At 59.1% G+C, this 23,421-nt stretch overlaps 2 protein-coding genes and 1 long non-coding RNA gene across 9 annotated transcripts in view; 2 read left to right on the forward strand and 1 right to left on the reverse strand.

Annotated features, from left to right (window-relative positions):
• GGT1 (gamma-glutamyltransferase 1) overlaps window positions 1-20,665 on the reverse strand; it is a 32,854-nt gene extending 12,189 nt beyond the window's left edge. The window contains exons 1-3 of one of the 7 annotated variants that reach the window (XM_067700075.1): window positions 3,631-3,668; window positions 752-869; window positions 315-387 (exon numbers count right to left, since the gene is read on the reverse strand). Coding sequence is in view for 1 of the 7 variants with exons in the window: in XM_067700072.1 (XP_067556173.1) it covers window positions 19,157-19,325 (169 nt within the window). In the remaining 6 variants the exon portion in view is untranslated. Of the gene's footprint in view, window positions 1-314; window positions 388-751; window positions 870-3,630; window positions 3,813-19,156 lie in introns of those variants that run through there. The other 6 variants (XM_067700074.1, XM_067700076.1, XM_067700073.1 and 3 more) reach the window with 6 other exon arrangements.
• LOC137203612 (uncharacterized) lies at window positions 7,343-10,516 on the forward strand. Its single transcript, XR_010933197.1, has 3 exons — window positions 7,343-7,687; window positions 8,510-8,585; window positions 10,414-10,516. It is a non-coding gene; the product is annotated as an uncharacterized lncRNA (long non-coding RNA).
• LRRC75B (leucine rich repeat containing 75B) lies at window positions 10,966-17,555 on the forward strand. Its single transcript, XM_067700083.1, has 4 exons — window positions 10,966-11,157; window positions 13,647-13,775; window positions 15,335-15,450; window positions 16,802-17,555. Exons 1-4 carry the CDS (start codon window positions 10,981-10,983, stop codon window positions 17,325-17,327), a joined length of 948 nt encoding a protein of 315 aa, XP_067556184.1. The 5' UTR covers window positions 10,966-10,980; the 3' UTR covers window positions 17,328-17,555.
• Window positions 20,666-23,421: the final 2,756 nt, after the last annotated feature.

The raw sequence follows: 23,421 nt of genomic DNA on the forward strand, positions 1-23,421 counted from the left end.
GCTCTGTCTGCCAGGGAGTGGGGGGAGGGGTGGGCCGCACTGACCCATCCCCTTCTCCCTGGGCAGGGCAGTAGGGAGGTCTGACTCAGCCCCCCATAGGCAGCCATCCCAGCCCTGCGGAAGACACCCTGCCGGGTGACTGTGCTTCTGTTTCCCATCCCCCACACACGTTTTTCTCAGCCTCACTAAAACAACGTCCAAGCCCAGAGGACTGGCTCTCACCCAAATCAGTGTCAGGAAGGGAAACTGAGGCCAGAGAGCGGGTGCTTGACCTCCAATAGCGACCCTGCTCCTCCCGAGCCCGGTGGGCTTACCTGAGGCCTGAGGGCAGCGGGGGCCCAGGACAGCCCCTGTTCCTCAGAAGACAGCTCTGGGCTGGGACACTGGCTGGGGAGGAAGAGGCAGATTTGTCTGCCTGGGAAGGTCTTGGCCACAGTGTAGGCCAGGCCCCCCCCACTCCCAGGAGCTGCCCAGAGCCACGCCTGCAGCCCTGCCTGGGCAGAGCTCCTCTGGGGGCCTCAGAGCTGGGCTGGGATCTGGGGTGGGGGTGGGCTCCTCCCAGGAGGAGCAGAGGCAGGAAAGGAGCAGGAGGGGCCGGAGGAACTCACATGCTCACGTAGTCCAGGGGGTGGGGGATGGGGGTGGGAGGGGTGCGGGGGGACACGGGGAGAGGCCTGCGGGGGGGGCACCTAGAATCCCTGTGTGTGTCAGAATAGGTGGAGAGTGGGCGGTCCTCAAAGAGAGGTCTGACCTGGCAGGGAGGATGGCCGGAGGGTGGCCGGAGGCTGCTGTCATGTCACGGCAACAAGGAAGCACAGGGACTCGGCCTATTGCCAAGTGACTAGAGTTCACGCAGTCCTGGGAGGGCCCTGGAGGTACGAGGTGCTGTCAGCAGTGACCCTTGGGGTCCCCTGGATGGTGGCAGCAGGCAAGGGCTGTGGCCCCAATGGGGAAGGCGAGGTGTGGCGACAGAGACAAGGCATCCCTCCTCCTGGACTCAGGCCCCTCCGAAGGGTGGGTGTCCCCCACAGGCTTGCCCTGTCCTTGTTCAGAGTATCTGAACTCCAGGGCCAGACATGGTGTCCCAGAGATGGTTCCTGAGGCCGTGGAGCAGGGGTGTCACCAGCACCAGAGCAGAACCCAGACCTGAGAGGCTCACCACACCCCACAGCTGGACGGCAAGGGTACCTCCCTGGGGCACGGCCCAGGGCTTCAAGTCCGGAAGGTTCCACCACCTATCCAGGAACATTAGTGCCCCAGGCCCAAGGAACCACCTAAACAGCCTGGAAAGGCAGGGCCCAGAGACGGCCAGAGTGGGTCCAAGGTCACACAGCCCACCAGTGCACACCTGGCTACCCCGTACCCGCCCCAAGTTGCTGCATGTCCCTGACCAGCCCACCAAGGAGTCCAGAGTCAGGAGCAGCTGCAGACCCGCCCCAGGGAACTTGGACACTGCCCCCTCCCCCTTTGGCTTTCGTCAGCCAAGGAGAAGGCTCAGCCACTTCCTGAGTCATGCCTCCCTCCCCCTCTCCCCAGCTCGCTGTGCCGAAGCTGCCCAGGAGCCCCCACAGCCCCCATCTGTGCCATCTAATCCGCAATAACCCCGCAAGGCTGCATCATTTGATAGGTAGAAGGAGACGTGGAGGCTGACCAGACATTGCTGCCTGCCCTGGGTCACACAGCCAGAACAGGCCTGGTCCTATCACTCAACTGCCCTTGGGCGGGCTTGGCATGGAACCGAACAAATGCACTACCATGAAATCTTCAACCAGCATGACCCTGGGATGGGGGTGCCATGACAGCTCTTTCCCTAGACACCATCCCCTCCCCTGCAGACCGGGGTAACTAAGAAGATGGACAAGGCAGGATCCAGGGACCAAGGCCCAAGACCTGTCCCCAAGGACTGGACATCAGCCAGGAACATCAGGGTATTTGGTCCTGCCTGAATGGCTGCATTGCAGCTCAGTCGGCTGGGAGGGGTCTGCAGTGGAGAGCCACAGGGCTCTGTCTCAATGCCTGAGCCTGCTCAATGGTTTTCTCCCTGCCTGGGATGGCATGAGACATGGCAGAAGTGGCAGGAAGGTAAGAAGAAGGTCTGAGTGGGCAGAAGATGACCCAGACCCCCCAGGTGACCTCAACAGGAAAACCCTGAGCTGAGGCAAGTTGGAGGAAGCCCAGCTGCAGCTGCAGGTTCTATGGAGGGGAGACAAAAGCGAAGGTGTCTCAAAGGCCATGTCGACTGAGGCATACATACGTACAGAACAAAGAAAGCCCTTCCTCACATATCAAGTGTGTCACATTCTGTCCCAGTCAGCCCCCCACACCCACATGCAGAGAGGGGACCTGGGGGCAGTTGGTCTGGGCTGGAGGTCTCCTCCAGACCCCACGGCTCCTGTCCTAGGCACAAAAGGTGGTGAGTTCTCTGCCCCCAGGAATATGCAAGCCTCACCCAGCCAGAGATACTGACCCTGCCATCAGCACCACCCCCTCCCAGTACACACACACACACACACACACACACACCCCCATGCTGAATCTAGGCTGAGCGAGCATGTTCTAGGACGCAGCAGAGAAGAGAGCATGAAGAAGAGTGAGACAGAACAGACAGCGTGGGGTTTCTCTGTTAATCCTCCAGCCCCAGAGTCACAGGGGCGAAACTGGGCACCGCCCCAAACCCATTTACAGGCCTGAAGCCGAGGCTTAGGTAGAAGCGACTTGGCCCTGGAGGCACATGGATGGACAGGTAGGCACCCCTTCACCTTCCTTACCACCAATGCCCACAGTGAGGAGTGACGTCCCCTAGGTATGAGAACACAGCTCTGGGCAGGAAGCTTACCATGACCCAGACTGGATTTGGGAGGCTCCTTCCCCAAGACCTGATAACCACTACCTGCCAGAAACCTGTCGAAATAGCTATACATGCCTGCAATGACCACAAGGGGGCGGGCGTCCCCGGAGTTGTGCAATCACCCCTTGTACTTGTACCGGCCATGCCCCACCCCCACCATGAGAGCAAACCAGAGCCCGAGAGATGTGGCCCGAGGACACAGCACCTCAGCCCCCATCACCACTCACCCCCACTCCAGACCCGCCACCCCAGTGACCCCACCACCACCCCAGGCTGCCCCATCCTTCTGGGCCTCAGTTTCTCCACACTGCCCTCCTCCCTCTCAATCCAAGAAGCCCACTTCCCCACCCTCCTCCACCCACCCCACAACTGTAGCAGTCAGCCAGAAAGCCTTGTCAGGCAGCCTCAAACCCACTTACTGGAAAAGAAACAGAGGCTCCCAGCCCAGACCCAGTCAGACCAAGGGCCTAAGGCTCTGCCCATCCGTGTGACCCCTCTGCAGGATCCGTCCACACAATCCCCACCCCCATCACCCTGAAGGGCAGCTCACTCCCATGACGCAGGTGTATAAACTGAGGCTCAGAGAGGACGGGGGACTCCTCCAGAGCACAGCCAGGACATAACAGAGCTGGGGCTGGAACCCAGTCCTCCAGATGCCCCCGAGAGGCCCCAAGCCTGAGCTCCCCACTCCTACGATGTCCAGCAGCTCAGAGATGGTGAGCTGAGCTTCAGGGTCACATAGCACTGGGGTACAGCCAGACGCCCATCCTGCCCCAGCTCACCTGGCTGCAAGGCTGGTCCTCCTTCTGTACTCCAGCACAGAGCAGAGTCCCCAGTGCCCAGCTCCTCCCCTCCCTCCCCCTGCTGGCCTGAGTGGGGGGAGGCTTTAAAGGCACAGGAACCTTTCCAGGTGGGAAGAGGACTGGTTCCTGGTCCTGTCCCTGGGGCTGTGTGACCTGGGACAGCAGGTAGCCTCTTCAAGCCCAGTGGGGTCCCAAACCCTGCATAAGAGACCTGAGCTTTGAGGGCCTCGGTAGGGCTACATGAGGCTGGGTTTCAGGCAGAGGCCAGTTAGGCCAAGGGTCCTCTGGGAGGAGGAGAACTCCCGGCCACGTTCAATATCCAAAGAGAGGTCCCACAGTGCTGGGGCACAGCCAAATGCCTCCACCAACAGGGGTGGGTGTGTGAGCATCAGAGGCCCCGCCAGGCCTGAGAAGCCTGACGCTTTCTCTAGAGTTCCTGGTCAGGGGATGCCCTCGCCCCCACGCCCGGGGCTGCAGATGTCCACAGGCTGTCACTCCAAGGACCCTGGTCACCGTCACCAGGACAGAAAGGAGTCACATGAACCGGGGAGTCTTTCCTCATCCCTCAACTTCCTGGGGTTGAGGAGGCAGGCTGATGGAGGATGGGGCCATCTGCTCACGCCCCCGCACCTGCTCCAGCCAACAGGATGGGGTGGGTACCCCCACAGGGCTGGCAGGCCCAAGCCTGCCCATTCTTCTGAGGTCCACACACAGCCTGCTGCTTACACGTATTCATCCATCATTCATTCATTCACTCACTCTCCCATCTGACCCTGGCCCATTCAGATTCTTCTCTCAAGCAGCCCCCAGCCAGATTGAAGATGGGATAGTATAGTCAACCAAGGAGGAAGAGGAGCCCAGGACCCCCAGGGAGGGGCAGAAACTATGCGGGGGGGGGGGATCCAGATAGCACTGGGATCGGACTGTGGAGGCCAGCCAGGCAGAGGGAACAATTTGAGCCTGGGGCATCTCCGCAGCAGTGAGGGTACAAGGGAGACTCTTGACCGCCCTGACCCTTCCTGAGCCCTGAGGCATCAAACCTGGAAAAGGAAGTGGCTGAGCTCAGACCCTGAAGGCCAGGCCAGTGCATCTGGACTTAGAGAGCCCGGGGAGGCTGGTGAATGTGCCACCGGGCTGGGTAACCCATTAACCCCAGCTCACTCATTAAGACCCTGGTGGGTGACCATAGCTCCTCAGCCATTCTGGGAGTCAGGCAGAGGGCAGGGGCCATGGGAAGAAGGGAGTGTTGATGGGGCGCTGGCTGGGGGCTGGCTGAGCTTGGGTCTCTGTGTCCCTGCTCCTGGAGGAGCTCCCCTGGGTCAGGCCGGCCTCCAGCCAGGGGAGCTGCCAAGGCAGCCTGGGGGCCCCACCCCACCATCCCAAAACCTTTCATCTGCTAATCACCCCTGTGGTGCTGGCACCAGCGACCTAGAGAGTTTGGGGGCCTTGGCCAGACAGGAGGCTCAGGCCCTGGACCAGTGGTCAGGGAGGCAGGCACCTGGCCCATCTCCCACTCTGAGAAGTGGGTCCACAGAGGCCTTGGAGGCCACTTTCCTGCTCTAACAGGCTCAGGTCTGCCCCACTTCTATGCCTGGAAAAACAAAGCACTTGTGGGGCAAGCAGGGTGTTCCTGGCACAGGAAACCTCACCCTAAGTAGAAAAAGCACTTACCCAAAGCTACCCAGCAGGACAGCAACCCAGGAAATGGGGAAAGACCTGCAAACCACTTCTTACCAGTGGTGCCCCACCCTGCTGTCAGGTCCTGGGAGTGGCTGTGTCTGAGCCCCCAGAAGTGCCAGCTGAGCCTGTGCCCCAGGTGGGCCACATCCGGCTGGTAGAGACACAACATCCTGGGCGTTCCCTGGTGGCCTTGTGGTTAGGATTCTGGGCTTTCACTGCTGGGGCCTGGGTTCAAAACCTGGTGGGGAACTGGGATCCCACAAGCCACGTGACTCGGCCAGAAAAAAAGACACAACATCCCAAAATGCAGTTGGGAGCCTCACAGTGAGTGAGCCAGGCAGGCAGGTCCAGACGCAAGCAGCATCTGACCCATCCTCCAGAGCTGCTGGGCCAGGATCTCAGGGCCCACCGGGAGTCAGGAAACCTAATATCATCCAAGACACTTTGTGTCCCCTGGTATCTGCACCAAGGAGACATCTGGTCAGTTGGCTGAACAAAAGTTCATCTTCATCAATTTGAGGACCACAGAATCTCAAATGTTTGGCCTCTGAGCTCCCATCTCCATCACCCCAGAAGGGTCGGCTTGCACACCTGCCATGACAGGGAACTCACTACCTCTAAGGACAGTGAGACTGGTTGTTTGGCAGGTTCTTCCCAATGTCAAGCCCCAATTGCCCTTCTTGGAATGCCTTCTGCACCGGCTTCAGGGGGACCTGGCCTAACACCCTGCCCACTGTCAGAGGCCACAGAGCAGGGCTCCCCATACCCTATGGCTATTTGGCCACCACCTCTCAGAGCCACACAGACCACACTGAAGGGACGGAAGGAGAACTCGGGTTTGGTGAAGGGGCTGGTGAGGCCCAGTGGTAGTGGGAAGTGAGCTCTGGTCAACTGCAGGCATAGGCAGAGAGCCCCCTGTGTCCCAGACACTCCCTGGTGCCCTTGTAGCGGTTCACCATCTCCGCACCCACCTTTGATGTGAGGACAGAGGCTGGAGCTCCGGCAAGTACATGGGCCTCCAGGGCTAGCAGCTTGTTAACACCTGGAAACTTCCGGCAGCAGAGCCAGTCTGGCACCTGGTGGACCAAGTCTAATTCCCAAACTCAGAGGCAGCGCAACCAAGGGCATGGGCTCTACAGTCCCTAGGTTCAAGTTCAGTCCCAGCCCTGATGGCCCAGGGTCTCCTCTTCCTGCCTTCAGTTTTCTATCTGGATAGCAGGGATCATTAAAATAGTTGTTGGGCAGATGCACTGAGACGGCCATGCACAGGCTGCTGTGAGCACCATGACCTCCATGGTCCAGCACCCGGGCCTGCAGCTGCCTCTCCCTCCTGGATGAGCAGCTCAGAGCTCAGAGGTCATAAGTGCCCCACTCCTGGCCACCGCATCCTCCCTAACTACGGCTCCCTGCATAGGTAGCATTTATCACATCACCTCATAATTATCTGCGGTGTCTGGGAGCTCCAGGGGGTGGGGGAGGAAGGCTGCGTCTTGCCCACACCCCAGCCCCCAGCCCAGCACATGGCTTGGTCTCCCGGAGAGCCGACATACTCCTATCTCCAGGTGTGTGTGTGTGGGTGCAACGCCCAAGCCCACCTGTCCACGGCTGCCATCCCCCACCCCGTGACCCTGCACAGGGCTAAGTGGGTGCGCGGTTCCGCTAATGCCAAAACTGCCCCACACTCTCCATGCACACCCTGCTCAGCCTGCCTGGGCTTGTAGAAGCCCTGCCCCCACCCCCTTTTTCAGCATCTCTTTGGCCCCCCCTCACTGAAACATCCTGTTGGCTGATGTTTCAGATGCCTAACCAACAAGCCGGAACCTGAGCTAGGCAGCTACCCTCCCAGACCTCCACCGGCCATGTTAGCCAGGGCCTAGCCCTGGACAGCAGCCCACGCATCCTCCCCGGCCCTGTCCAGCAGCCCCTACCTCTACACCCCCTCCTGCTCGCCAAACCTGACCCCCCAGCCCCCCGCACCGCCCCCTCTCACCTGGCAACTTTGCAGAGCCCCCAGCCGCTCTACTACTGCATCCACAGTGCTCTGAGCACATCCCTCCCCCACTGAAAAACACTTCAAAGGTTCACGTGGCCCTCCAGATAAATTCCTGTCAGCTGGGGCCTGCCCCTTCCTCTGTGTGATTCACCCACTGCCCTACTGCTGGGGCTCTTCCATCAGGCCCCAACTTCAACGCCACCGCCTCCTCATTGAAGCCCTCCTCTGTCTCCTGGTCTGATGTCTTCCTCGGCTCCCGCAGTGTCTGGGACCCCCATCACAGCTCCCCACCTCTGCTGTTCCTTTAACCTCCTGCGTCTTTGTCTCTGAAGTATCCACAGGGCCCAGTGATCATCACTAAATGTAAGTATAATGGCTGTCAGGTGGCTGGGTGGATTCGGCATGAAGCCACGGAAGATTGATTAGAGCCTACACATGCCACGTGCGTGTGTGCTGGACGCTTTCCTTGCTGCGTCTAATCCTACACCTTTGCCAGATGGGCATTCTATTTTCCCCATTTTACAGAGGAGGAAACAGTTTTGCAGAAGCTACTGTAGTGGGCTGAATAGTTTCCCCCCAAATCCACATCTGCCTGGGAGCTCTGAATGGGACCCTATTTGGAAATAGAGTCTTTGTAGAAGTCATTAGTTAAGATGAGATCATCCTGGGTTAAGGTAGGCTCTAAATTCAATGTTAGGCTTCCTGTAAGAAGGGAGACACACAGACACAGTGAAGGAGGCCTTGTGGCCATGGAGGCAGAGATTGCAGTGAAGCAGCTACGAGCCAAGGAAGGCCGAGAACTGCCGGCCATCGCCAGAAGCTGGCAACGGGCAAAGAGAGACGATTCCCGAGCACCTTCAGAGAGCACAGCCCTGCCAACACCTTGATTTCAGACTTCTGGCCTCCAGAACTGGGAGAGAATACATTTCTGTCGTTTTAAGCCATTACCAAGTTTGTGGTAATTTGTTATGACAGCCACAGAAAACTAGTACCACTAACTACCTTGCCCGTGTTTATATACCCCAAAAGGGGGCAGGTCCAGGGGATTAGGAGCTGGGGCCTGAGCCTACACCTGTGACCCCCGTGGTGACTCCTAGACCTGCAGGAAGCTCACAACCTATTCCTTAGAGCCAGATCCAGGGGAAACTGTCTCCATAGATTGTCTGTCTGCTTCCTTCCTCCTAGTGAGTTCCGAATCCATCCTGCATCCTTCTTTGCAGTGGCTGCCAGGAGGCTCAGTGACACCTGGCTCCTTGCTGAGGTACCATCAGCCCTGGGCTTCCCTGCCTCCTCCTGGGCTTGAAATATCCCACTGGGTGGGTAGAGAAGACGCCCGAAGGTGGGACAGGTCCAGCTGCAGCGCCAGCAACAGCCCTCCACCCAACCTGCTGGGTCATCAGGACCCTGCTTCCCTGTCATTCCACCTGGGCCACCAGCTGTCGGTGCTACTTGTCTCCTGGAAGTTCCCACTTGGGGCCCAAGATGCCCCCAGCAGGGCCTGGGTTCCGTCCACTTGACTCTCTGGCTCCCAGGGGTGGTAAGGCTGCCCCGAGAACCCCTGAACCTCCACATCAGCCCTGGGGGCTGAGAGGGCAACACCACAGCCCTCCACCCACGGGGTCTCCCCAAACACAGCTCAGCGGCCCAGCGCAACTCCAGGCAGAGGGGCCAGCAGGCTTTAGTTAAGCATACATGGAGGCCGGCCAGTGGGGGGACAATGCTACCATTCCCGAGGGCACAGCTCTGTCTCTGGGGTCCCCTGTCCCAGTCAGGTTATGCCAGAAAGAGTCAACCTCGCCACCCCTCACAGGAGGCTGAGGGAGGCCCAGGCAGGGATTTCGGCCCAGATGCCACCCCTCCCTCCTTTCCTGGAAAATGTTCTCCAGGAATCTCTCAGCCGAGGACACAGAGGGTGGGGCGGGGTTGAGGGGTGGGGCTGGGGAGCAGTTCTCCACTTTCCATGGGATTCCAAGCTCTGGGCATACTCCCTCTGCCGCTGCCTGACGGCCCCCCTTCATGACATCCAGGCTCAGCCTTCCCTTGCCTTCCCCCCCACCCGCTCCCACCCCGCCCCCACCCCGCCCCCACCCCTCCCCCTCCCCCAACCTCGGCCTTCTCGCTTTTGAGGGGACAATGTCCAGACCTGGCTCAGCCTCTGGAAGGATATGGTCACGATCTGGGAATCATCCCAGCTCTGGCTCCAGCCCTGAGATTGGGGTGGGGGAGGTCTTACCAGCCTGCCAGCTCTGGGTAGGGGTCTGCGAGGCCCCTGGGGCAATGGGGCTGCTGCTGAAGTCTCTGGCCCAGTTTAGTGAGAGCAGCACCTTGGCCCCGGAGGAAGGCAGGCCGGGCAGTCATGCAGGTTTGCCAGGGAGGAAACCTGTGGTGCCAAGGTGGCCCCAGGACAAAGCTGGCTACATAGCAGCGAAGGGAGGTGTCTGGGTCCAGTCGCAGATGGCAGGAAAGAAGGGGCTCCGGGATAGGAAGGCCCCAGGAACAGGCCCAATGGGGGCACCCAAGCAGGCAACGACAAGGGCTGGGGTTCAGTGGGTGGTCAGGCCCTCTGCCTTGTCTCAGGGGCTCAGCCCCAGGGCACCACAGAGCCCAGCACTCTGTCTTGGACAGTCTTGGGGGGGGCAATTCTTAACTCAGAAGAAGGAGCCTAACTCTGCCCTCACTTACTACAGGCCCTCGGACAGCCTCTCCTCCCCCTATCGCTGTCCATGCTCAACCCCCGGCACCCGTGCCCAGCTACACTGTCCTCCCAGGCTGGACACACCCTCCTTGCTGTGGAGGTCAGGGTCTGGAGCCTAGTGCCCCAAATGCCCCCTACCCTGGGAATGTGAGGGGCCCAGAGCTGGGTGGGGGGTGCTATAAGGGGCAGCAAGCCTCCAATAAAGACCTCTCCAGCTAGGGGGCTCCTGGCTCAAACTTGGTCCCCGGAGTAGCCAGCCCCCACCCCACACACTTTCCCCACTTCTGTCACGGGGAAGACTGAAGCAGGGGCAGGTGCGGCTGGCCTGCTGCCAGCCTGCCCAGAGCCAGGCTGAGATGGTTAACCAGCATCCCCCATCCCATTTATCTCCCAGGTGTCTGGCAGAGGAGGCCAGCCTGCCCAAGTCTGCCCCCAGCCAAGCAGGGAGGGGTGATAAACATTTGTCAACTCAGAAGTGTCCACGCAAGGCGGACAGGTCAGATGCTACAATTGCTCGCTGCGGCTGGGGCGGGGGAGATTCTGAAAGCAGGCGCTGGCACTGTCTAAAGCTGGCAAACGGCAGCGGAACCCCCACCCATCCCGCCCTGACTGCAAGTCCAGTGCTCTTTGCCCCGCCAAAGCGACTGTTCCACAATCAGCACGGAGGCTCGGAGCCTTTAAAGGCGCCGAGCGCCACCTCGTCCCGACAGCTCCAGTTCCTGGCGACAGGGCTCGAGCCAGGTCTAGCGCGGGCGAGGGCCTCCTCCAGCGACACCCCCAAACCGGGTGTGCGAGCTCCGGGGCCCCCAGCAAGAACCCTCTTCCCTTCCTCCGCCTCGGCCCTGCCGGGGCGCGCAGCCTTGGATCCCCCGCTCCCCGCCCAGAGCATCCCGGGCGGGGCCAGGGGCGGGGCGCAAGCGGCCCTGCCTCCCGCCGGCTCGGCGCCCGCCGCGCGGCAGCCATGGGGGCGCGGCTGGGCCGGCGGCCCGGTCCCGAAGCGGGCTCGGAGGCTGGGGCGGCGGCGGGGTGCGGGCCGGCGCCCTATGAGCGCCGGGTGCGCTGGCTCCGCGAGATCCAGTCGACGCTCCGCGAGCGGCGGCCGGAGCGCGCCCGGCAGCTGCTGCGCCTCCTGCGCCAGGTGAGAGAAGCAGCCAAGCAGCCGGCCGGCCGGCCGGGGCTGGAGGCCGAGGAGGGGCCGGGAGGAGATGCGGAGCTGGCCTCAGGCGCGCGGGCCGGGCGGGTTCCGAGGGGAGGGGACGACTGGCCTCAGCGGTGGGGGTCTTGTCTGGGCCGGAGGGCGAGGGAGGGAAGGCAGTCAGCTAGAGTTGTGGGGTCGGGGGGACTGTGAGTGTGGAGGGGGTCCCATGACTGTACGCGTCTCTGGGGTTTGAGGGTGCTCCCAAGCCTGGAGCTAAGAGTCCACATTCAGGCCCTTAGAAGAAAGGAGGGCGGCTGGGAAGAGGGCAGGTGGGGGTGAATCATCTTGTATTGAGGGGCAATGGGAAGAGGATGGTTCCCCCCTCCAGGGTGAAGGGAGGCGCTGCACTGGACCCCGAAGCAAGGACCTGGGGAAGCGACAGCCCAGCTGGTCAGTGGGTGCAACCTCCCCACGTCAGCTCAGACAAAGCCACAGCACACAATGCCCATCCTCCTAACGGGCAGCTCTCGCCCACTGAGTACACACACCTGGCATCTGTTCATCACAACATCACATCACGACGGGTGGGGGCTCTGGTTCCACATACACCAGGTACCTGAGTCCCATATCCCTAGCCCTGGGTTGCCTTAAGAGACATGGGTTCTGATCCCAGCATCACCACTGAGCAAGCCACTCCTCTCTCTGCCCACATCCCTATACCCTGCAGCAGCTGCCACCACAATCGGCCCCGTCCTGTAAGCCGAAATCAGCTGTGCCGGTGGTCTTTGACCTGCAGGTGGATGATTGGGAAACTGAGGCTTGGAGAAAAGCAGTGAGCCTAGGGCCACAGAGCAAATTGGGGGCCAGCCAAGGCCAGAGCTCACCCTCCAGTCTCCCAGCTCTGCTCCTCCTGCTGCACTGGGTTTCCTTTCTCTGGGCTCAGCAGGCTGGAAAGGTGGGGCTGGCCCTTTAAGAGGAGCTGTCCACATCAGCAGAAGGCAGGCTTTGGTCTGGGACCCTGACTGGGTCAGCCCAGGCTCACCAGCCATCCTTCCCTTCTACTGGATCCTCCCTAGCTGTCATCTCCAACTTGAGCCGTGTTTAAAATGCAAACAACAGAGCAGCATAAATCAGCGAGAGACTATTCAGAGGCACGATCTCTGTCCGGCATGGCATCTGCAGCCCAAGGCACCAGCTGGAAATTTTAGCTGGGGAACGAGCTAGGTTGCCCACTGGTGTCCCGAAGGTTGGAATTTGAGGCCCGCCTGTCCTGCCCCATAACCTTCAGGGACTCTGCAGTTATGGACCTTGGTCATTCTGGCCTGGCCTGGCCTCCTGTGCCCTGGGCTTATACACAGAACATGTTACACTCTGGCTTGGGGAGGGTCCACATGGGGTCTCGAGGCCCCTCCTGGCTGTGCCTGTCTCGTCAGCTTGTCGGCATATCCTCTAAACGGACCCCGAAAAGGCACCACACCAGGCCTATGGGAATAACAGGAGGAAGAGGCCAAGGGGTGAAGGCAGGAAGGCCAGGGCAGGCCAGGGACCTGATGATGGGATCTGTGTGAGGGGTGGGAGGATTGGAGGCTGGACAGGAAGGCTGGTGGGCGAGAGAGGGTGTGAAGGCCAGGCCACAGGGAGTTCTGAGACTGCAGGCTGTGTGCGAGTCTCTGCCATCATACAACCTTGAGAGCATTTGGTTTCCACTGAAGGGGTTAGGGGTCAAGCGTGTGTTTCATAGAGCTGGCTCTGGCAGCATTAGGGTGGACTGGAAGGGTATCAGGAGGCTGGGAGCCCCGGGAGGAGGCTGTGAGGGGAGGAGGCCTGAAGCTCCTTGAGCAGTGGGCTTGGGGTGGGGAGAGCTGGGCAGAGGAGGGATGAGGGAAGAGTGCGGGGTGATTCCTGGGCTCTGGCCCAAGTGCCTGGGAAGATGGGATGGCGGCACCCTTTACTGAGCTGGGGCACAGGAGGCGAGACACACCCAGTCTGAGTTGCCTTTGGGTCGTATGAGCTGAGAGAGAGAGAGTTCCACCCTGACAAGAAGGGTCTGGACCCGTCAGCAAAGAGGTGGCGGCCATAGCTCAGGAGAGCTCGGGGATAGGTGGATAGAGGCAGGGGCCCCAAAGGGAATGAGGAGGGCAGGGGCATTTGGGGATCATCAAGGAGCCCCCAGAGAATACCCCAGACAAGCCCAATCCCAGAGGAGCCAGGGGGTCTCAGCAGAACGTTTCACCTCCAGGGAACCAGTCTAAGGGTTCCTGGACCCACTTACCACCTCCCTGAGGCCCCTGATGCACCGACCCTCTGCTCATCCAAAGGGTCCACCTGCCCCGGACAGTTTGCTCATCGCCATTGTGTGGAGGGCTCCAGCAAGCCTCAGAGGGGAAATGGAGAGAGGGGAACAGATGTGAGAGCCTCTGGCTGACTGGGATGGGGGCTAGGGGAGGGAGGCCTCGACCCCTGGCTCATTCCACTCTCACTACCTGCAGGACCTAGGCCTCGAGGGGACCCTCCTCACAGACATCCTCTGCAGGAATGTGGCCTTCCTCAATCTGGTGGACCCCATCTCCCACGACCTGCTTGTGAACCTGGCCCGGGACCTGCAGTGCCCCAAGTCGGTGAGGCACGGGCCCCAGGCTGGGTAGTGTGGTTGACAGACCAGAAGAGCCCAGAGCTGGGAGCTAGGATCTGGGCCCTCACCTGGTCTGCTGCGTGGCCTTAGGCGGGTCACTGTCCCTCTCTGCGACCTGATGCCAGTTTCAGTGTATGAGGCTGGCCAGCAGCTGGAGCACATGGGAACTCTGCTTTCCCAGCCCTGGAAAGTCATCTGTTGGGTAGACGCGTTTCCTCTTTTCTTTTTTTGGCCCTGCAGCACGGCATCCAGTATTTTAGTTCCCCAACCAGGAATTAAACCTGTGCCCCCTGCAGTGGAAGCACGGAGCCCTAACCACTGGACCGCCAGGGAATTCCCTAGACCCGTTTCCTGAATTTCAGCACTGTGCGCCAGGCCCTGGGACCCAGGCAGGTAGTCATATGAGGACCCTTTGGGATACAGGACATTCTGACAAATCCATTGATGGAACCAGGCTCCCAGCCCCTGAGTCCCAGAGCCAGAAGAGAGCTCCCTTGGCTGGAACCCCTGTCCACATGTTCCCACTGCGTCCCACAGCAACTCAGCCACAAGCACATCCCTCCTCGTGTTGAGCTGGCACCTGCCACCTGCAGCCTCAACTCCCTTCCTGCCACCGCGTCTGCCCAGAACACCTGTCCCCACCTGCTATGTCGGCACCTGCGGACGTCCTGCCATAAGCATGGAAGGTGCCGCACTCCTGACACAGCCTGTGGCCAGCCCCCGGCCCCCGGCCCTTTGTCACAGTGAGCCCCCGAGTGAAACAGGAATGCCCACTCTGGGCTCTGCCAGCTCTGAACTGCCACGTCCAGGCGCGCTTGTCACTGAGGGGTCTGTGAGGCTAGCCTAGAGCCATCGCGGTGACCCCTGGGCCTTGCTGCCACTGTGGTGCCCGCTGTTAACAGAGGGACTGGGTAAAAGAATGTGCTGGGTGGTGGAGCGTGCTTGGTGCCAGCCTGTGGAAAGCAGTCCACCCCACATCCTGCCTGAGCTGGGCCTCTGCAAGGGTCCACTTGGGAACCAGAGAGAGCCAGGTGGTGGTGCTGGAAAATGGTAACCCTCCCTGCTGGCAGCCCAGACCCAGGCCCCACGGGTGCGGTCTCGCTTGGAGAGTGAGAGGAAGAAGAGCGTGCTGACCTGGCTTGTTCCTATTCCCTGGGGGTGGCGTCAGTGGAGCAGGGCTCCCTGGAGAGGCCTGGTCCTGCCTCCCCCTGTGGTGAGTCCCAGGGGGGCACCGAGGGTAGACAGGGAGCCAGTGGCTGATAGCCCGAGACTCTGGCCCAGGGCCTGAGGACAGGGAACAAGGGCCCATTGTCTGGGCTTCCTCCCGCCGAGCACCACGGGCCTCAGACCAGCCTGTCCAGCTCCCAGTGGGCAGCCTCCCCTGGCTCTGTGCCAGGCCACGGGGCAGGGGGGCGGGGGTGGAGGGGAAAACCAGTGGGCGGCTCAGTGATCCGTGATGAATGCCTGTGCGCATGCACACACTTGGGTCCCCAAGGCCCGGGGGCTCACAGGGCTCCGCCTCCCCTGACAGCGCTGCCCCCGCAGGACTATGAGCTCTGGGAGTCCTCGGACAAGACCTGCCGGCAGCTCATCTACCACCTCACCCCTCACTCCAAGCGGCAGCAGGGGTCCAGCCTGCCCCGAAGGAAGTCCCAGAGCTGGTAAGGGAGCCCAGACACAGCCCAGCTGCCTGGCCCCTGGGGGGGTCCCTTCCCAGGCCTCTGTCAACAAGAGCTGGGGCCTGAAATCCCACCCTGCAGGCCCTCACCCTTGGCTGCATCACTGCCCGTCACTGGCCGGTGGCAATGCAGGCGGATGCTCCCCAAGGCCAGCTCCTCTCCGTGTGACTGCCTCCTGCCATCTGCCTGTCCCTCAACGCCCCGCCTATCACAGGGCCTGGCCCCCCTGGGGGCCTCAGCTGGAGTCAGCAGAGTCCCCAGGACAGGCTGGGAGGGAGGTGGAGTCTGGGTCATGATTCCCATTTTCCAGGGAAGGAAACTGAGGCCAGGGGAGGCAGAGTGTCTCGCCCAAGGCCACACTGCCTTGCTTCCTGAAGCCCTTTGGGGACTCTTTGCCAGGCTGCCTGAAGCTGAGGCCTCCAAGGCCAGCCCAGCAGCTCACTCTGCAACGGGGTCCCCCTTAGTCACTCCATCACAACCTCGTGGCCACAGACTCAGCCTGGGAACAGGCCACTGGCACCTGGGCCCTGGTGCTCTCCCCTGCTTGCCCCCCAGCCTCCTGCCCCCTCCCTCAGGCCTGGTGGCCCATGCTGAGCCTGGAGCCCATGGGGTTGTTCCCTGCCTTGGCAGGTGAGGGCCCTGGAGGTGTTCCCACTGCTGTCAGTCCCCAGGCAGGCCCATGTTCAAATGACAGGAGAGAACTAGAGGGGGTTCTGGGGGCAGTGGGGGACCCTCCTCAGTCTCTAAACCTCCCTTCCAGCTTAGGACACAGGGAGCCCTCCCCTAGGGCAGATCCCACCCACATCCCCCAACATGGCCCTCTTGCTTACCCTGGGCCTGTTCCCACATCTGTCCTTATTCCAAAAGGGTCAACCTTAGAGGAGGCACGTGAAAAAAAAGCATGGGCTGAGGGGTCAGAACACCCCGATTTGGAGACCTGGCTCCCCCTTAGTGGTGTGTGACCGTGGAAGGGTCACGTCACCCCTCCAAGCACCCATTTGCTCCTCTGCAGAATAGGATAATCATTCCCACCCCACTGAGTTGGCATAAAAATAAGAGACAACAGATGTAGCAGGTGTGGTGATGCAAGCACACAGAGGGTTTTTATAACAGCTCATGGAGCCTTAACGCAAGTGCATCTAATCCTCACAGCCAGGTCGCCTCTTAACCAAAGGGGACTAAGGCTCAGAGCGATTCAGAGCATTGCCCATGGCTACTCATCTAGGAAGTGGCCATCTGCAGGGCCTGGGCCTTGCTGCCCTGACAGAGGGGTCACTGTCTGAGGCAGGTGGGGCCCTTGCTCAGTCCCTCCCCACCCTCGACCCTCCCGCAGCCTCAAGAGCAACCTCCAGAAGACTCTGCCAGCGGGGGAGACCGTGAACCTATCGGGGATACCACTGTCGGTGCGGGACGTGCAGCATATCATGCGCTACCTGGGCAGCCAGGGCGCCAGGCTGGCAGTGCTGGACCTGAGCTTCACGGGGCTGAGTGATGAGCTGCTGCACCGGCTGCTGCCCAGCCTCTGGACGCTGCCCTGCCTCACCCAGCTTCTGCTCAATGGCAACCGGCTGACGCGGGCTGCCGCCCGTGAGCTCACTGAGGCCATCAAGGACACCACCAAGTTCCCGGTGCTGGCCTGGGTGGACCTGGGCAACAACGTGGATGTGGCCTCCCTGCCCCAGCCCCTGCTGGTTGGCCTGCGCCGGCGGCTAAGCCAGCGCACCTCACTGCCCACCATCTACGAGAGCCTGGACCCAGAGCCTGAGGGTGGCATGGCCGGGGCCACGGCCCTTGCCTCCACCTGGGGCTCTGCAGCTGCCGGGCCAGGGCCCGAGCCCCAGGCCTGCTGCACCAGGTGACCCGCCACCCGCCCTGGCTCTTGCTTCCTGACTGGCAACGCACCCGAGCACGTGGGAGGGGGTGATGGAGGCGGAGTTACCCCACAGGACCCGGATCCAGTGCGCAGAGGAGGATGGGCTCACTGGAGACTGGATGGTCGGTCCAGGCTGGAGTCTCAGCCTTCCCTCAGCAGGAGGGGCCCGGCACCTACTGTGCAGACCCCACAATAAAGGCCGATGCCACCTCCACCTCAGCCTTTCTGCATTGTGGGCCTCAGGGCCACTGAGCACCAGCCCTGTGGCTGGGTTTGGGAGAAGGGGTGGCTGGGACTCAGGGGCCCTGCCTGCCCAAAAGGGAGGGGCCAAGCTCACACTGGTCTCCCCTGGGTGCTCCCTGGGCAGGGTTCCCACGGAAACCAAAGAAGGGGGGAGGGTCCGTCTGTGGTCGGGGAGTTAGAGGAAGCCTCCAGAGACCTGGCACTGATGTCTGGGCGGTGCTTGGGCACTTTGAGGAAGGAGCTGGGGAGGAGCAGGTTGGGAGCCCAGAGAGGAGCGCAGGCTGCTGACCTCCCCACCAGGGCCCCCTGGGCTGGGCACGAGACTGTGCCGACAGGGGGCAAGGCTCATTTCCCACAGGGCACAGCACTGCCCACCAGCCCTGGTACCCACCCCCCAGGCCTCCTGTACTTGGCGAGTGGGCAACTCCATGGGGTTGGGGAGGAGAGACATCAGGCCAGAGACAAAGAGCTCTGTGTTCCCTCCAGGCCCTGGGGGCCCACATGCAGAGTCCTCCCCCCATGCGGGACCCCAAGGGAGCATGCAGGGGTGAGGTGGGCACGGCCCACAGCAGTGGGGGGCCCCGGGGGAGAGCAGTACTGGAGCTGCCCCAGCAGGGGGCCATCTCCTGTCTTCCGCAAGCAGCATAAGGGCAGGCTCCAGACCAGACGCCACAGTCACCTCCCAGCCCAGTGTGGGGAGCTGGGCCGGGACAAGGAAGGAATTTAGAGGTGTCGGGTGGACTGAGGCTGCAGCAGGGAAGCCATGGCCCAAGGCTCCCCTGCAGCACTGGGAGGTCAGGACTAGGGTAGCTGGATCCTGCAGGATGAGGAGAGACCCAGCAGCGGAGGGAGCCCCACAGGCCAAGGAGAAGGTGGGGGTCCCCCGGGCCCACATCCCGGGGCCCACCAGCTGACCTTCCCCCATAGCTCTGGCCCACAGGGGACTATGAGTCAGCACTGATTACACACGTCCCCAGGCAGCCGGATGCACAACAGCCTCTTGGGACAGAAGGGAGATGGCCAAGAAGGGTGACGTCGGTCCCAGGACCGACAAGAGGCAGTGAGGAAAAGGAGCTCCTCTCCTGCGCTGCCTGCCAGCCCCGAGGTCAGGCCCCGCCGCTCTCACTGCTTTTGGCGGAACCCCTATCGGGAGAAAGCCAGAAAGGCATGAAGAGCACCCGGTTCAGCCCAGCTCTGCTCCCTCTCCGGCCCCCGGTCTCTCCTCTCCTCTGTCCACCATCCCTTCCAGCTCTCAATGCTCCATCCTGGGGTCCTGGCCCCTCCCTGGCCTCCTTGCTTTAAAGACATGAGCCTGCCCAGTGGCTTGGGAGCCACAGAAGTATCTCCCTGTGTCCCCCGCTCTGGGACAGGGGGCTCAGGCTCCCCAGGAGAAGGCAAAGCGGGTGCGGGTAGAAGGGGCCACAGAGAGGAGAAGGATGAGGAAGCCGGCCCAGGGCCAGGCAAGCTGATAAGCCCGTGTCCTGCAGCTCCCGGCTGGAGAAACGCCAAGCTGTCTGTGTCCCTCCTGCCCCTCGCTCCCTGCCCATCCCTGGCCCTCATCTGCCCACAAACCTTGAATGTGACGAACATGACCACTCAAAGAGATTCTTACCAGGATGGTGTGAGGACCTTGGCCGGGTGTTGCCAGGCGAGTTCTGGGAGAATCCAGGCGGAGGCAGCTGTTCTCAATCTCCCCGCCTCTCAGATGCATGCACGCGATGCACTGGCTGGGCTGGAGCATGAAACAGCTGGAGAGAGGTGGGCTGCCCTTGTTCCCACGCAGGTGTCCAGGACCCCTTCGAGGGGCCCTTACGACCACCAGTGAGGCTACTATGCAGGCAGGGACACCCCAGAAGTCACGCAGCCTGGTGGGCAGAGCGTGCCCTCCAGGCCGGCCCCAGCCCGAGTTCCAGACCAAGGAGGCGCTAGGTGGGCGTCGCTTGGGCCGGTCCTCTCCTAGGCCCAGTCTCAGAGGCAGACAGACCTGGCCTGGTCCCACCCTGTCACCTGCTGGTGGTGTGGTCCCCTCGGGGTCTGTTCCCTCATCTTGGGAACGAGGCTCACGAAGCCTCCCCTTATCCTGCTGGAGTGAGGCTGACAGAAGGATTGGAAAGTGCCTGCTGCGTGGGGGGCACAGGGCAGATGCTCTGCAGCATCAGTGGGGCCTCCACCCAGGGCTCTCTGGGTGGGAATGGCAGGAGCCCAAACCTCGGGACTAGACAGGGCTGAAGCCGTTTGTTTATTTAAGAGTGCTTCTGTAGCCTCTCTCGGGGCCAAGCACTGTTCCGATGGCTTTACACCCTTTTAATTCTCTTTGCACTTGCAGGAGGTGAGTGCTATTACCACCTCCATTTTGCAGGTGAGTGAGCTGAATCAGGGAGAGGTTGAGTAACCTGTCCAAGGTCAAAGGGCTAGAACTGGAGATGCCGAGAAGTGAGCCAGGTGGCCTGGCTTCAGTCTGGGATGCTAACCCCTGCCTGCCTCACCCAAATTCCTGCCAGGGGAATTCCACCAAGCCCTGCCAGAGGCCATTCGAGGCAGGAGACATCACGGTGGCCCCGCTGGCAGGTGCCCTGCAGCAGAGAGCGACCTCCAGCTGCACTGTCCTGGAACAAGACCAGGCAGGACCTCCCTGGCCTCCATTTCCTCATGTGCAAAATGGGTGGGGAGGGGAGCCCTCTTCTGGGATGGAAAGGGACTGGTGAGGAGTGGGTTTGGAAGTACTTGTCAGACTGAGCCCCACTCTGGGGTGTGGGATCCACGCCCACTTCCGGTGGCCTGGCTGGGACAGCTGCAGGTGAGGTGCCTTCACCTCCTCAGGTCTTGCCAGGATGTTGAGAGCATCAAAAGGAAAGATGTAGAAAAGATGACTGTTCTCTGCAGGACCTCGGTGACCAACACTTAGGAACTTCTGTTCTGTTCCTGAAGGGAGGACATTTGAGTTCAGATAAAGTTCTTTAAGATATGAGTCTACAGCAAAGGTCAGCCTCTGCAGACAGTCTTTTTGAGAATCCAGAATCTCAGATGACTGATCTTCCCAGTGGCTGATATTAACCCAGCACAGAGGTTTTTCTCTAGGTCCTGGAGAGAAACGAAAACATACTTCTTCCTCTTAGAGATAGTTGCCAACCAACAATGGAAAGCAGTATTTCCTTTCCCAGCTGTATACTTTAATTTTATTTTTTAAAAATAATACCGGGAGTTCCCTGGTGGTCTATGGTTAGGATTCAGCACTTCCACTGCCGGGGCCCAGGTTCAATCCCTCGTCCAGGAACTGAGATCCTGCAAGCCATGTGGCACGGCCAAATAATAACAACAACAATAATGATAACAATACCTTATTTAAAAAACAATTCTTCATTGTCGTACAACTAAAATACAATTAAGTACACTTCCCTGGTGGTCCAGTGGTTAAGACTCGGTGCTTCCACTGCAGGGACTCGGGTTTGATCCCTGGTCGGGGAAGTTCCACATGCCACGCAGTACAGCAAATAAATAAATAAATAAATAACATTAAAAAAAAAAAACCCAATTAAGTGGACATCCCAAGTGTTACAAGTTGAAATTGTGCTACATGGCGCATTCTGACTTGTGTATAAATCCATGAAGTAAACGTATCTGTCACACCCAAAAGTCTCCTTGTGCCCCTTGGCAATGTCTCCCTCCCACTGTCCCTTTCCCCTCCTTCCCCAAGCAACAATTGACCTGCTTTCTGTCTCTATAGATTAGTGTGCATTTTCTAGTTTTAGATATATGGAATCATACAGGGTGTACTCCTTTTTATATGACTTCTCTCACTTAGCATAATTGAGACTCCCACAGTGATGCATGTATCGATAGTCCCTTTTAATTGCCGAGTCGCATTCTACTGGATGGATGTACCACAATTCACTCACCCGTTGGTGGACATTTGTGTTGTTTCCAGTGTTTAGCTATTACAAATAAAACTGCTATGAATATCATGTACAAGTTTTTGCATGAACAGATATTTCCTTTTCTCTTGGGTAGTGATATCTCAGTATGTTTTTCTCTTCTTGTAATATCTTTGCCCGGTTTTGGTGTCAGGGTAATGCTGGTCTCATAGAATGAGCTGAGGTGAGACGTATTCCCTTCTCTTAAATTTTTTGGGAACGGTTTGTGTAAAATTGATATTATTTCCTCCATAAATATTTGATAGAATTCCTCAGTGAAGGCACACAAGCCTAAGGTTTTCTTTGTGGGAAGGTTTTCAACTACAATTCCAATTTCTTTAATAAGTGTAGGGCTTTTCAGGTTAGCTATTACTTCTTGAGAGAGTGTTTGTATTTTGGATCTTTCAAGGAATTTGTCCATTTCATCTAAGTTGTGGAATTTGTTGACATGAAGTTGTTCATAACATTCTCTCTTTTTTTTGGACGTGCCGCGCAGCTTGCAGGATCTTAGTTCCTTGACCAGGTATTGAACCCAGGCCCTTGGCAGTGAAAGCACGGAGTCCTAACCACCGGACTGCCAGGGAATTCCCTGTAACATTCTCTTTTAATATCTGTGGAATCTGTAGCAGTCACCACTCTCATCCCTGAGATTGGTAATTTTGTCTTCCTCTTTTTTTGCCCTCATTGCCTGAGCACTCTGGCTAGAGATTTATCAATTTTATTGATCTTGTTAAAGAATCATCTTTTGGTTTCACTGATTATTCTCTATAGTTTTCTATTTCATTGATACCCACTTAGATCCTTACTTGTTTTCTTCCACTTACTTCAAATTTCTTTTTCTAGATTATTTGGGGAGGGGGCAGCTTGTGGGATCTTAGTTCTCCAACCATGGATTGAACCCGGGCCGCGGCACTGAAAGCACAGATTCCTAACCACTGGACCATCAGGGAATTTCCTCTAGAATTTTTTTTTTTTGGCTGCGTTGTGTCTTGCTGCGCGCGGGCTTTCTCTAATTGCGGTGAGCCGGGACTACTCTTCGTTGCGGTACGCAGGCTTCTCATTGCAGTGGCTTCTCGAGTTGCGGTGCACGGGCTCTAGGCCCGTAATTGCAGCATGCGAGCGCAGTAGTTGTGGCGCACGGGCTCTAGGGCTCACGGACTTCGGTAGTTGTGGTGTACAGGCTTAGTTGCTCCGCGGCATGTGGGATCTTCCCGGACCAGGGACGGAACCCGCATCCACTGCACTGGCAGGCAGATTCTTTTTTGTAAATTTATTTATTTATTTATTTATTTATTTATTTATCTATTTTTGGCTGCATTGGGTCTTCGTTGCTGTGTGCGGGCTTTCTCTAGTTGTGGCGAGTGGGGGCTACTCTTTGTTGTGGTGCGTGGGCTTCTCATTGCAGTGGCTTCTCTTGTTGTGGAGCACAGGCTCTAGGTGCACGGGCTTCAGTAGTGGTGGCTCGCAGGCTCTAGAGCACAGGCTCGGTAGCTGTGGCACACGGGCTTAGTTGCTCCGTGGCATGTGGGATCTTTCCAGACCAGGGATCGAACCCGTGTCTCCTGCATTGGCAGGTGGATTATTAACCACTGTGCTGCCAGGGAAGTCCCATGAAATCTTCTTGTCTGATATTAATATAGCTGAGATCATTGACCTGAGACCTTGCCTTTTTCCTAATATAGGTGTTTACTGCTACTTAAAAAAACAAAAACAAAACCGCACAATGTACAAGCTGTGAGTGGAGTTTATCCAGTGTCTTACTGAGGACTGTAGCCTGGGAGAGAGCCTCTCAGATAGCTCAAGAAACTGTTCAGAAGAGGTAAGGGGAGAGGTCAGTACATATGTGATTTTGGCAAAGCGGGTAGGTGCAACCAAGCACACATCTCAGTAGAAGGTTGCTGCTAGTCACAAGGAATGGAAATCTTA

Source organism: Pseudorca crassidens, chromosome 12 (genome assembly GCF_039906515.1).
Source record: "Pseudorca crassidens isolate mPseCra1 chromosome 12, mPseCra1.hap1, whole genome shotgun sequence".
NCBI classification, from domain to species: domain Eukaryota; kingdom Metazoa; phylum Chordata; class Mammalia; order Artiodactyla; family Delphinidae; genus Pseudorca; species Pseudorca crassidens.